The sequence below is a fragment of the Hemicordylus capensis genome, chromosome 6 (assembly GCF_027244095.1).
Source record: "Hemicordylus capensis ecotype Gifberg chromosome 6, rHemCap1.1.pri, whole genome shotgun sequence".
Classification (NCBI taxonomy): Eukaryota; Metazoa; Chordata; class Lepidosauria; order Squamata; family Cordylidae; genus Hemicordylus; species Hemicordylus capensis.
Genome location: NC_069662.1, coordinates 52146979 through 52161210, shown reverse-complemented (window position 1 = coordinate 52161210; position 14232 = coordinate 52146979). Strand labels below are relative to the sequence as shown.

The following is a 14232-nucleotide window of genomic DNA, read 5'->3' as shown; positions in this document are numbered from 1 at the left end:
GAACATCTAGGTTCCAAGTGCCTTCCCTGGCATCTCCAAAATAGGGCTGAGAGAGATTCCTGCCTGCAACCTTAGAGAAGCCGCTGCTAGTCTGTGTAGACAATACTGAGCGAGATGGACCTATGGTCTGACTCAGTATATGGCAGCTTCCTATGTTCCTTCCTGGGAAGAAGCTCCCCAGTTGCTGAAAAGCCTCAAGGTCCAATCCAATTCAATCCCTCCCATACCCACAACCCAACTTCTCTGACAATCTCTCTTAAAACAGCAACTGAAGTTGATACAGCCTGGTGCTATGGGGCCTGGAAAGGCCAGACTAGAAGCCAGGTTTACAAGGCACATGTGGGGAATGTTTAAGGGGTCAAACATTCTAGATTTGACCCTATAAGCCCTAGGAACTCTCCCATAATACTTGTACAACTGGAGAACATCCAACTGCTTTTCCTATTCAGATCCAATACAGGGAGTAGGTCTGGAGAAGACAGCAGTGGACCAAGGACTGCATTTGCCTAACACTGGCAGCAGGATACACTCCACATTTGTGGGGCAACAACCCAACACTTCCCAACACTGTAGCTCTAAGGTCCTTCTCTCCTGATTGGCAATGAAAAGTGCTGATTGGGGGACAACCTTGGAGCCCAAGATTTGGAAATTATGCCCAAAGCTCCTTGACCTGGAATGACTATTTCGTCCCACTTCATGTCTAGTAGCATGGGACCCACTACCGAGTTCAAATGGCATCCACCAACTCACCAAATGAAGAATGGTGGCTAGAATTTTGTAAACTGTCTGAATCTCCTCTGGTTCAAACCCAATCACTCTCATCGCATCAGCAACAGCTTTGAATTCAACACCATCGTTGATAGAACACTGAAAAAGAAGCAGCAGCAGTACATGACGCAACTTAAGGCAATACCATTGTATGTTCAACATTAGCATGGGACAAGATTAGGCAAGAAAAAACAAGAGAGCTGTCCCTGCAGCACCAGGAATCTATCAAAAAAGGAACTTTTAACTTGCCTGTGCAAGGATAACAGAGAGGTAGACATAAATGCTTCCTGTGGGGTAGAGGGGTAGCGTTCTGAAGCTCTAGGACTGCAAGGGGGAAAGGCTCTACTTCTCATCAAAGTTAATCTAGCAATTATAGTCCATAGAATGCTCACCTTTATTTGTGTTCCAGCACCAATATAGCTGTAGAGAGATAAATCCTTCTGTAGATGTAAAGAACGTAGAAGCTGTTCAGAACCTCCTTTGAGTAGCTGAGGAGATAGAGTTGGAACTGATTATTCCTATAAATTGCTGCTCCTTTGGCTGCATATGACCTCTGGCCATATACAGTGGAGTCATTATTTATTTATTATTTAACATATTTTTATACCGCCCAAAACTTACATCTCTGGGTGGTTTATAACAAGATTAAAAAGTAAAACATTAATTAAAAACAAAAACAAAAAAATTAAAAAGCAAGAAGTTTAATACAATTTAAAATTGCAAAACAATATTCTAAAAATGACATTAAAACAATCAAAACAATATCAGTTAAAAGCCTGGGTGAACAGATGTGTCTTTAAAGACTTTTTAAAAGTTGTCAGAGATGGGGAGGCTCTTATTTCACTAGGGAGTGCATTCCAAAACCTTGGGAGCAATGGAGAAGACCCGTCCCTGAGTAGCCACCAGACGAGTCGGTGGCAAATGCAGACGGACCTCTCCTGATTATCTCAATGGGCGGTGGGGTTCATGACAAAGAAGACATTCTCTTAAATACCCAGGGCCCAAGCTGTTTAGGGCTTTATAGGTTATGACCAACACCTTGTATTTTGCCCGGAAACATATCGGCAGACAGTGTAATTCCTTCAATACAGGAGTAATATGGTCTCTCCTAGATGACCCAGAGACCAGCCTGGCTGCCACATTCTGGACCAACTGTAGTTTCCGGACTATGTACAAGGGCAGCCCCACATAGAGTGCATTGCAGCAATCCAGTCTGGAGGTGACCAGCAGATGTACCACTGTTTTGAGGTCGTCTATCTCAAGAAACAGACGCAGCTGGCATATCAGCCAAAGCTGATAGAAGGCACTTCTGGCCACTGCCTCAACCTGGGACACCAAGGAGGGACTTGGATCCAGAAACACCCCCAAACTGCGTACCTGTTCCTTCTGGAGAAGTGCGACTCCATCCAGAACAGGCAGATCAAAATCATCTCTCGAGTTCTGACCCCGCACAATGAGTACCTCCATCTTATCTGGATTCAATCTCAGTTTATTATCCCTCATCCAGCCCATTACCACCTCCAGGCAGGCATTTAGGGAGGTTATGCCCTCTCCCGATGATGCTAACATGGAGAAATAGATTTGGGTGTCATCAGCATACTGATAGCACCCTGCACCAAATCTCCTGATGATCTCTCCCAGTGGTTTCATGTAGATGTTAAACATCAGAGACAATACGGAGCCCTGAGGGACACCATACAAAAGTTCAGATTTTGAAGAACAACAGTCTCCAAGGGACACTATCTGGAACCTGCCCGAGAGGTCGGAGCGGGACCACTGCAGAGCAGTGCCTTCCACCCCCAACCCCCTCAGACACCCCAGAAGGATACTATGGTTGATAGTATCGAAAGACGCCGAGAGGTCCAAAAGGACCAACAGAGTCACACTTTCTCTGTCAATTCCCAGTTGAAGATCATCCATCAGGCCGACCAAGGCAGTCTCCACGCCATAGCCAGCCCGGAAGCCAGTTTGAAATGGGTCTAGATAATCAGTTTCCTCCAAGACTGTCTGGAGTCTGGATTATTGCTCAATAATGACTTGCCTGAGATTGCTTCGTCTCCAGGCTCTTCCACCTGGCACCTCATTACGACTTACTGGTGAGACACCACCGCCCCACTATCTCCTCCCAGAAGGCATCTGAGGCTCCCATGACTAGAGATGGGATTTGGTTTAGTACTCACATTTGAGTACAGGAAAATTCATTTTCAAGGCAGAAGAACTGGCCATCCCGAGGTCTTCATAAGAACAGCCCAGCTAGTTCAGGCCCAAGGCCTATCTAGTCCAGCATCCTCACACAGTGGCACAACAGATGCCTCTGGGAAGACCACAGGCAACAGCTGAGGGCATGCTCTCTCTCCTGCTGTTGCTCCCCTGCAGCTGGTATTCAGAGGCATCCTGCCTCTGAGGCTGGAGGTAGCCTATAGCCATCAGACTAGTAGCCATTGATAAAACTGTCCTCCATGAATTTGTCGAAGTCTCCTTTAAAGCCACTCAAACTGGTGGTCATCTGCCATGGCAGAGAATTCCATAGATTAATTATGCGCTGTGTGAAAGAGTTCTTCCTTTTGTCGGTCCTAAATTTCCCGACCTTCAGTTTCATGGGATGACCCCTGGCTCTAGTGTTGTGAGAGAGGGAGAACAATTTCTCTGTCCACTCTCTCTACTCCATGCATAATTTTATACACCTCTATCATGTCTCCCCGTAGTCACCTCTTCTCCATACTAAATATCCCCAGATGCTTTAGCCTTGCCTCATAAAGAAGGTGCTCCAGGCCCCTGATCATCTTGGTTGCCCTCTTCTGCATCTTTTCCAGTTCTACAATATCTTTCTTAAGACACAATGACCAGAACTGTACACAGTACTCCAAATGTAGCCACACCATAGATTTGTGAAAGGGCATTACAATACTAGCATTCTTATTTTCAATAGCATGGAACTGGCCTTTTTCACAGCTGCCACGCACTGAGTCAACACTCAACAAGTGGTCCACCACAATCTCTCTTCTTGTCAGCCACCAACAATTCCGACCCCATCAGTGCATATGTGAAGTTGAGGGTTTTTGCCCCAATATGCATAACTTTACACTTGCTTACACTGAACCGCATATGCCATTTTGTCACCACTCACTCAGATCCTCTTGTCGCTCCTCACAATCTTTTTTGGATTTCACTACCCTAAATAGTTTAGTGTCATCTACAAATTTGCCCACTTCACTGCTTACCCTAGCTTCTAGATCATTTATGAACAAGTTAAACAGCATTGTTCCAAGTACTGATCCCTGGTGGACCCCACTTCTTACTTCCCTCCATTGTGAAAACTGTCCATTTATTCCTGCCCTTCAACCAGTTACCAGTGAACACATGAACCTGTCCCCTTATCCCATGACTGCTAAGTTTACTCAAGAGCCTTTGGTGGGGAATTCTGCCAAAAGCTTTTTGGAGGTATACTATGTCAACCGGACCACCTTTATCCACACCACATGCCTGTTGACACTCTCAAAGAACTCTAGAAGGTTAAGTGAGGGAAGACATGCCCTTGCAGAAGCCATGCTGGTTCTCTTCCAGCAAGGCCTGTTTTTTCTGTGTGTTTAACAGTTTTGTCCTTAAGTACAAGCTTTCCATCAATTTATCTGGCACAGAAGTTAAGCTAACCAGCTTGTAATTTCCCATACTCCCATGGATCCCTTTTTGAAAATTGGAGTTAAATTAGCCACTTTTTAGTCCTCTTGTACAGAGCCTGATTGTAGGGGAAAGTTACATATTTTTGCTAGGAGATCAGCAATTTCACATTGGAGTTCCTTCAGAACTCTTGGGTGGATGCCATCGGGCCCTGGCAATTTAATTTTTAGCTTTTCAAGACAGTTTAGAACAACTTCCCTCGTCACCTCAAACTGGCCCAGTTCTTCAGCCTCCAAGCCCGGGAAGCTCAGTTCCAGAGCAGGTATATGTTCAGTATCCTCCACCATGATGACAGATGCAAAGAACTTAATCAGCTTCTGTGCAATCTCCTTATCCTCCTTAATAATCCCTTTCACGCCCTCTTCATCTAAGGGTCCAACCACCTCCCTGACAGGTTTTCTGCTTATGATATATTTTAAAGAGGTTTTTCTTATTCCCCTTAAAACTTCTAGCTATATGCTCCTCAAACTCTCTTTTTGCATTCCTTATTGTCTCCTTGCATTTCGTTTGCAAGAGTTTATGTTCCTTTCTGTTCTCTTCATTTGGGCAAGAGTTCCATTTTCCGAAGGAAGTCTTATTCCCTTTTATAGCTTCCCTGACTCTACTTGTTAGCCATGCTGGCGTTAACCTGAACCTGGTAGGTACCTTTCCTCTTTTCTCTTATGTAAACTGCTTTGAGAACTGTTGTCAAAAACCAGTATATAAATATTTGTTTGTTTCTTGGTATATATTCCAACGGAGCTTCTATTATTGTGGTTTTAAGTAAGTTCTATCCTTTCTGGAGTGATCTGACCCCCCTGACTTTCCCTTTCAGCTTCCTTTTTATCAGTCCCCTTATTTTTGCAAAGTTTCCTCTTCTGAAGTCCAACACATCTGGATTTCTGGCATCTGCATTTCCCTCCACTTTAGATGTGTGCTTTGGTTCTACTCAATGAAGGAAGCTATTTATTAAACTGCTGCTTGAATCTGGAGGGGCTGGTGCCGAACACTCAGCCGTTTTCAAACATCTTGACAAGCTCTCAACAGCATGAAGTAATATTCATTCCATCCACTGCTGAGAAAAGCTGCAGAAACCCCTCACTTAGAATTGCTGGTCAAAGATGCTTTAGCAACAACAGAAGATCTTAAAGGACAGCTGTCTAACTGAAACTAGTTATACAGATTGTCATTTTGAAAGGAAGAAATAGATAAGGAGTACTCTAAGGAGCCACCTTCTGTTTCAGAGAAGTCCAGGACAAGCATTCAGTTACCATAATTGCTGACAGGCATTGAAAACATAACCATGACATATGCAAAAACTACTTCCATCTGTCCTGTAGAACCAGTATGCCCCACACCAAACACAAATTCCAAATAGCATTAAATGTGGAACAGGAGAGCCTGCATTGGAGCAGGAACCTGGAAATAATGATCTGTAAGTTGATGATTTCTCTACAGCAAGATGGCTATACCGTTTATCTGGCATTTGTTAAGCAAACATATGGCACAGGAAAGTACGCATTGAATGGGTTAAGGAACAAAGTGGGTCACAGCGTCTCAAAAGGACTATGGTGGACATTGCAAAGAGTGTCCAAGGGAGCTCTCCTCTGAAATAGGACTATTCATGATGGTCTGTCTTTCACAAATTGCATACTCACCTGGTAGAAAGAGTGAAAGCTCCGCTCTCCTGACTGCTGCACAATCACCCGTGACTATTAGAGAAAAAAATAGGGGGGTGGGGTAGAAAAGACAGTGCATGTTCGTTACTTGACATATCTTAAGTTTCTCTAAAAGTACATTATTGGTAGTGTGCAAGCAAAGCTCTGAAGGGTTCAGGCCAGGATGCCAGCGTGGGGGACCTCCTACATTAACAACAGCTATTCAGATACCATGTCAGATTCCAACCCAATTTTAATAAGAAAACCTGTTAAGAACTGAAGACTGATTGGGAACCCAATCCTATTTCTCAGTTTGTGTCGCCACAGCAATGGAATAGCAACACGCCAAACATTTACTTCAACTGGCTTTAGGATTCTGCACCAAGAATGTGGCCTTGCATCTATCCCATTGTCAAGAAGCCACATGTACAACTACGCAGGGTGTTTCTAGAGCTACACTAAGGAATGCCACAGTCCAGGGGAATAGACTGGGTGGAGAAAGGAGACAGAATATATCCTTGTAGCAGCAGTGGGAGTCTAGCCATTCTGCAATTATCAACAAAGAATGCTCACTTGAACTGAACTGGGAAGTCTAGTCATTTTCCACTAAGTTTAGTAAAGTCCAAAAGTTAATAGTTAGAATGGAACAGTGGCCCAGCTGAATAAGACCAAAAGCCCCGCAAGTCGGGCGGGCCTTCTCTGTAGCCACTCCTGGACTGTGGAATGCGCTCCCTGCAGACATCCGTAATTTGAATTCTTTATTGGAATTTAGGAGAGCCCTAAAGACCTACCTGTTCGGCCTGGCCTTCCAGTGCTCTTAAATTGTTTTAAAGGGTCTTTGATGTGTGTGAACCGCCCTGAGCTATTTTGCAAGGGCGGTCTAAAAATCGAACAAATAAATAAATAAATAAGTCAAAAGCATCCTTTTCCCATAGTGGCCAGCCAGATGTTTTCAGAAAGCCCAGAAGCAGGGCATGGAGCCAACAACCCTCTGCCTTTATTCACAGGCACACCTTGCCACACCAGCAAATTTACTATTCAGAGGTCCGCCATCTCTGATCCGGGAAGTTTCATTTAACTGTTGTTACCATTAGCCACTGATAAACCTATCTGCCATGAATTTGTCTAACCTCCTTTTAAAGTCACCTAAGCCAGAGACAATCACAACAGTTGCCTCTGCTAGCTAGGCAAAGAGGCACCTTTGAAAGTGGCAATTCTCTTATATTTATCAGGGGGAGAGCAATTGGCTCTATTCAGCCCCAGGACAGCATTCCTCTAGTGGTTGTTGCTGGTGTCTCTCTTCACTTTCAACTTGGAATGTGAGCCTTTGGGGACAGGAAATCACTCCACTATTATTATTGTTGTTATTTTTCTAGGCAAACCACTCAGAACTTTTTCACCCAAAAGCGGTATATAAGAAGTAGTAGTACTACCACTACCCTGTGGCAGTCAGTTCCATATGTTAATAATTATACTACATGACACAATCTTCTCACACAAATATTAGCTTCAATCCTGACATTTTATTTGTAAAAGCTATTTGGCTTCCTCGGTAAGTGGAGACCCACTTACCCAGCCTTGATATAACCCTAAGCACTCCTACTGCACAAGCTACTTGGTACCAAAGGTCTTGTAATGCAGGCCACTTAAGAAGCAACAACAATGGCAAGGCACAGGACACTTATAGTCCATATGCTGAACCACACAGATCAATGTTCCTTCTAAAAGAGATTCCCAGATGTTGTTGACTACAACTCCCAGAACTCCTAGCTGCAGTGCCCTTTGCTTGGGGATTCTGGGAGTTGTAGTCAACAACATCTGGGAATCCCTGTTGGAGGGAACACTGACAGAGACTGTGGTAAAGTGGGATGGAATGCCCAATGGCCTTATCCAAGAGTTTCTAAACACTTAAGATTAACAGACAAACGGTCTGAAAGCAGGCAAGGCATCGATTTGATAGCCTGTTATGTTCATTTAGCATTTAAGTGACTCAAGACGGCAAGCCAGGTCTCTTCCAAGCATGCAGACCCTGTCCCAACTCTAAAAACATGGCAGATTTGCCCAACCAACATGAACACTTACACACCATGCAAGGTTGGAAGGGGGACCAATATCACTAAAATCTTTTGCAAGCCATCACAGCTATAATGATTAGTGTGTCATAATAAGCAAAGCAGAACACAGTACCAAATACATAAGAAAGAAAGAGAGAAAAGAGAAAAGAAAGAGAAAAGAAAAGAAAGAAAGAAAGAACACACACAATTCTGCAAATAAGCTTCAAGGCAACAAAGGCAAATTTTTTTTTAAAACCACACCAGATGCTGTCACAGAACTATACATGAAAGCCAGACAGCTCTCACAGTCACGCGAAGAAAAACAACCCCATCATCTAGTCAATTTTTAAGCAAGGTTTTCATCAACCCACTGAATACATAAAGAGTTTCTTTACTGCTGCATGATTCTGTTTTAAAACCACAACATTAGCTACAATTTTATTTTCTGGAAAGTTCATCGAGTTAAAGCCAGCTCCTTTGGTTTTCTGTCCTACTAGGGATAAAGCATGCTCTTATCTGGAGAGCACTGCTCTGTTTCCTACGATGAATCGAGATACAGAAGTCTACATGGTAAGACCAACTTACCTTTTCTAGCAAGTAATTGTTTATATGCCCGCCTATTGGGTCTCCTTTGAAATCAAAGTTGATATCCATATACTTTCCAAAACGGCTGGAATTGTCATTGCGGTTTGTTTTGGCATTGCCAAAGGCCTCCAGAACACAGTTGGATTTCAGCAGCATGTTCTTCACCCTTTAGAGAGCAGACACACATGGAAAACAAGGGAACAGGAAACCAGGTCTAGACATCATGTATTCCTAAGCTTGCATAACAGCGTGTTTTTTTTTATGGGAGCAGCAAAACAACCACATTAGCTGTACTGTGGGATTAAGCAGGTTGTGCTCATGCAAGAGGCTCCATGAGCAAGGCATCAGAACATGGCTCAACACAAAGGTCCTCCCAGCAAGTGGTTTATTCCAGTTTTGTGGAGCACCTTGCTCTGTTTGAATTCATCATCTGCCCCACTCCAAAGGCTTGGGAAGCTATTATTAGTTTAAAAGCCAATTGTTAGAACATAAGATCTGCCTAGTCCAACATCTGCCCAACGCCCCAGTGGCCAGCTAAATGCTTCTAGGAAGCCCATAAACTTAAAGTCAACATCCCTCCCCAACCATTGTTTCCCCAGCAAATGATATCCTAAAGCTAGAGACAATCCTTCTCTCAATAAAGCCAGACCAAAGATGGTACTTTCAAAGCTTTTTCATGCTTCAACAGGCTGCCAAAGGGAAGGAAAAACGTAGCCACCATTAGGGGCAGACTACCACATGCTTCTAATGCACAAACATGGATGGAACTGTTTGGAAGATGTTCTTGGTCAAAAGGAAGGAATTGCAATGGGACACACGGAAGGCAGCAGTATCTAAGGCGTGTAGGGCTCAAACTATTTTGAACATTAGAGTTTTAACATCAATAAAAATTTTGGAACTATGTTCAAAAGACAACAACGATGATGATGATGAAGAGGAAGAGGGAGCAGTAGCAGCCACCACCAGTTATGGACAACTGCACCCTGGGCTATCAGTATCACATCAGTCCATCAATAAGCAAACTGCTGCTAAAGCTTCCAGGCCATTGTGTAAAGGGCTGTCCATAGTATATGGATAGCCCCATCCACTATACTATATTCTAGGGGTGTGCAAATCGGATTTTCGGGTGATTCGGCTCGGACCCGAGCCGAATCACCCCCGTTCTGTTTTGTGCCCGAATCTGGGTCACCCGAATCACCCTTGATTCGATTCGGGGGGGTAAAAAGGGGCCCAGGGGCAAAATTTTGGGGTGGGGTGGTAGTGCCCAATGGGTAGAGTCTACCACCCCAATTTCAGGGGGATTGGGCAAAGTCCTGATTTTTTGTGAATTTTTAAAGTTTTAGTGACTTTGGGGCAGTTCGGGGGCATAGCATGGGATTTGGGCAAAAGGAGTGGGGTGGGGTGGTAGTGCCTAATGGGTGCAGACTACCACCCCAATTTCAGGGGGATTGGGCAAAGGGATGATTTTTGGCAAATTTCTGAAATTTTCATGTCTTTGGGGCAGATTGGGGCATATTGGGGCAGAAAGTGGGGCCTGGGGCAGAATAGTGGGGTGGGGTGGTAGTGCCTAATGGGTGCAGGCTACCACCCCAATTTCAGGGGGTTTGGACAAAGGGGTGATTTTTTGAGAATTTTTGAAGTTTTGGTGACTTTGGGGCAGTTTGGGGGCAGAAAGTGGATCTGCCCCAAAAGAGTGGGGTGGAGTGGTAGTGCCTAATGGGTGGAGGCTACCATACCAATTTCAGGGGGATTGGGCAGAGGGCTGATTTTTTGAGAATTTTTGAAGTTTGGGTGTCTTTGGGGCAGATTGGGGGCAGAAAGTGGATCTGCCCCAAAGGAGTGGGGTGTGAATTCTCATTCTATCATAGCAAATGAGATTTTTTTCAATTAAACAACTCTCATGACCCCACTTTCACTTTTTCACACTTTCCTTTACTATGAATAATATGAGGAAGTAATCAATTTAGCACACTTCACCTTATGAAGACAAACCTCATAAAAATAAATTCACCAAAATTCCCCCCTCTGCCCAATCACTCTTAAATTGGGGATGGGTGGTAGCCTCCAGCCATTAGGCACTATCTACCAGCCCACCCCACTCCTTTGGGGCAGATCCACTTTCTGCCCCCAATCTGCCCCAAAGACACCCAAACTTCAAAAATTCTCAAAAAATCAGCCCACTGCCCAATCCCCCTGAAATTGGTGTGGTAGCCTCCACCCATTAAGCACTACCACTCTACCCCACTCTTTTGGGGCAGATCCACTTTCTGCCCCCAAATTGCCCCAAAGTCACCAAAACTTAAAAAATTCTCAAAAAATCACCCCTTTGTCCAAACCCCCTGAAATTGGGGTGGTAGCCTGCACCCATTAGGCACTACCACCCCACCCCACTATTCTGCCCCAGGCCCCACTTTCTGCCCCAATATGCCCCAATCTGCCCCAAATGCATGAAAATTTCAGAAATTTACCAAAAATCATCCCTTTGCCCAATCCCCCTGAAATTGGGGTGGTAGTCTGCACCCATTATGCACTACCACCCCACCCCACTCCTTTTGCCCAGATCCCATGCTATGCCCCCGAACTGCCCCAAAGTCACTAAAACTTTAAAAAATCGCCAAAAATCAACCATGAACCGAATCACCCGAATTTTTTGTGCCCGAAATTCGGGTGATTCGGCTCGTGCCCGAAAAAATTCGGGGGACATCGGGGGTGATTCGGTTCGGCCCCGAATCACCCAAAATTGTTCGTTTCGGGCACAGATCGTTCTGTGCCCGAAATTTTTTGCACATCCCTACTATATTCCAGGTATGTTCAGAACAATCTTGTACTAGCTATTTACTTTCAGATCGAGATGCTGAGGTTACATATAATGTGGCCAAATTTCTTCTGATTACTTACAGGATTAGACAAGCTATGACACCTTCTACAGCCCTTTAACCTCTCTGTATTATAGTTGTTGGATATTGTAGTTATGCTCTGATGGTTTGACGCATTCCCCCCCTCCCCTTTTCCTTTTTCTGGTCAGTGATTGAATGAAGAATTATCTTATCATATATTCCAGATGTGTTTTTCCATCTGCTTTTTTCTCCCGCCCTCCAAGACTGTGGATACCTTACCTTTCAACCTCTGCTCTTTGGCTTGGATTAGTAATGGCAGCTATGTATTGCATAATGTATTTACTGGCTTCTGTTTTGCCTGCTCCACTCTCACCTGAGGGCACAAACAGAAGAAAGACATCATAGGCTAGAACACAAACTGTTGCTGAAGTTATAAACAGGAAGTGTGCATTCTGAGCATCCACTATACATGGGCATACCAGATCTTGTACAGTTTTGCATAATCTCTGCTTTCTAACTTGTAACATTAAGCACATGCTTTGTGTCTTAATGTTCCAGGTTCCATTTCTGACTTTTCTCATTAAAGAGCACCAGGTGGCAGCGCTAAATAATAACTCTGAGTTCCTAGATAGTTGTTGCTAAGTGTTGGAATAGTTGGGCTGATGAGGTTGGAGAAAGGTGGTTTGGGGTTTTTTTTAAAAAAGAGGGTTAGGTGAATTAGAAGAGTTCTCATGCTTATGGTGTATACATTGATCCCATTTTTGCTTCTGGTGAACAAATTTGACAGGTTTTGGCTTTAGTTTCAAAAACCTGAAAAACCCTTTTGACCAAGATAGGACAAAATGAAAAGTGTTTATACCAAAGAAAGCGAACTCTCTCTCAAACCACTTTCAGCTCTTCAAAAAGAGGAGAGCTGGTCTTGTGGTAGCAAGCATGACTTGTCCCCATAGCTAAGCAGGGTCTGCCCTGGTTGCATATGAATGGGAGACTTGATGTGTGAGCACTGCAAGATATTCCCCTGAGGGGATAGAGCCGCTCTGGGAAGAGCAGAAGGTTTCAAGTTCCCTCCCTGGCTTCTCCAAGATAGGGCTGAGAGAGATTCCTGCCTGCAACCTTGGAGAAGCCATTGCCAGTCTGTGAAGACAATAGTGAGCTAGATAGACCAATGGTCTGACTCAGTATATGGCAGTTCCCTATGTTCCTATGTACTGCCTAGGATGACTAGGCAGCTCCTTAAGCCCTAATGTGTTATATCCTTTGGGGAGCAGGGAGATAACTTGGGGAAAGAGTACTCTTACAAAACGTGTATTCATGTCGGTATTCTGCATAACCGATTATTTAACTTTGAGAAAAGGAGCCCATTCCTTTACTAAGGAAGAAACAGTGCAATTGCAGCCAGGCTCATGTTTGTTTCATGTTTCAGATGACATTCCCCCAGTGGACACAGCAGGTACCTCAACAAACCTGATATTACGATGCACGTGTCCTTCGACCGTCTCTTCATGGCTTTGTACGCTGCATCCGCAATGGCAAAGAGGTGAGGGGGCCTCTCATACAGCTCCCGCCCTTTGTACTGCTCAATCATGTCACGCCCATAGATGTTCAAATTCTTGTAAGGGTTTACAGAAACCACCACTTCCCCAATAAAAGTGTAGATCCGACCCTTTTCAAACCTTGGCAGGCAAAGATGAGGAGAAAGACGGACAATAGAGAGAGTGGGGAAAGGGGAGAAAATATAGTTAACACCAGTTAGTCCACATGAGCTTCTGTACCTCAACCCAGCTACATTTGATCATACCAATCAGCCACCTGACCCAAGTATTTCACAGAAATAACAGAAAGGTAATTATATTTGAAAATCTTTTTTTTTTTAAAGATGTGCAGTACATTAGACAGGGTTATGTGTAGCACATATGCCTCCAAATTCTCTGTGTAAGCACAGAATCTGGTTATCTAGAAGCAAAATCAGGCATCTAAAAAGTCAGCTTCATTATACTAAAACAGATTCTAGTCCTTATAACAGATTTAAAAGTTTATAAGTGTGCATGTGTGACAAGCTTTCTGTGAAGCCCTAGTAGGCTCCACAGCTATTAGTAGCCCTAATAGCAGGGCTGCCCTATTTACTGATAACTTGGCAAAGAGGCACCTTTTAATGTGGTGATTCTCTTTATTGAGCAGGGGGAGAGTAACTGGCCTATTCACCTCCAGCACAGTATCTCCAGTGACTGTTGCTGGTGTCTATCTTGTGTTTCTCTTTAGATTGTGAGCCCTTTGGGGACAGGGATCCATCTTATTTGTTTGTTATTTCTCTGTGTAAACCGCCCTGAGCCATTTTTGGAAGGGCAGTATAGAAATCGAATAAATAAAATAATAAAATAAATAAATATTAGGAGCATTGTCTAGGCTCCAAGTAGCATTCTCCACTATCTGAAAAAATCTTCCAAATGTGCATCAAGCCCTTAGCAATGTTTGGACATGGGAAATCACAATCGGAGCATTCAACAAGACCAGTTCTAAACTTTAAAAATCTGGTTGTGGGAGGAGGGGCGGGTTTCAGCTCACATCAACATATTGTGCACATCGCCATGTCAGCAAAGCCTTAATTAACTCTCTCTGCTGGAACTTAGACTTTGCTAACCAAAACATTTCACACATGAAAAGAGCCCACCTAAA

At 43.9% G+C, this 14232-nt stretch overlaps 1 protein-coding gene across 2 annotated transcripts in view; it reads right to left on the bottom strand.

Moving 5' to 3' along the window:
• MYO1D (myosin ID) overlaps window positions 1-14232 on the bottom strand; it is a 200481-nt gene that overhangs the window by 138877 nt on the left and 47372 nt on the right. For both annotated transcript variants that reach the window (XM_053264002.1, XM_053264003.1), the window contains exons 2-7: window positions 13024-13232; window positions 11839-11932; window positions 8723-8888; window positions 6084-6137; window positions 1161-1256; window positions 751-867 (exon numbers count right to left, since the gene is read on the bottom strand). In XM_053264002.1, the coding sequence (XP_053119977.1) occupies window positions 751-867; window positions 1161-1256; window positions 6084-6137; window positions 8723-8888; window positions 11839-11932; window positions 13024-13232 (736 nt within the window). The remainder of the gene's footprint in view (window positions 1-750; window positions 868-1160; window positions 1257-6083; window positions 6138-8722; window positions 8889-11838; window positions 11933-13023; window positions 13233-14232) is intronic.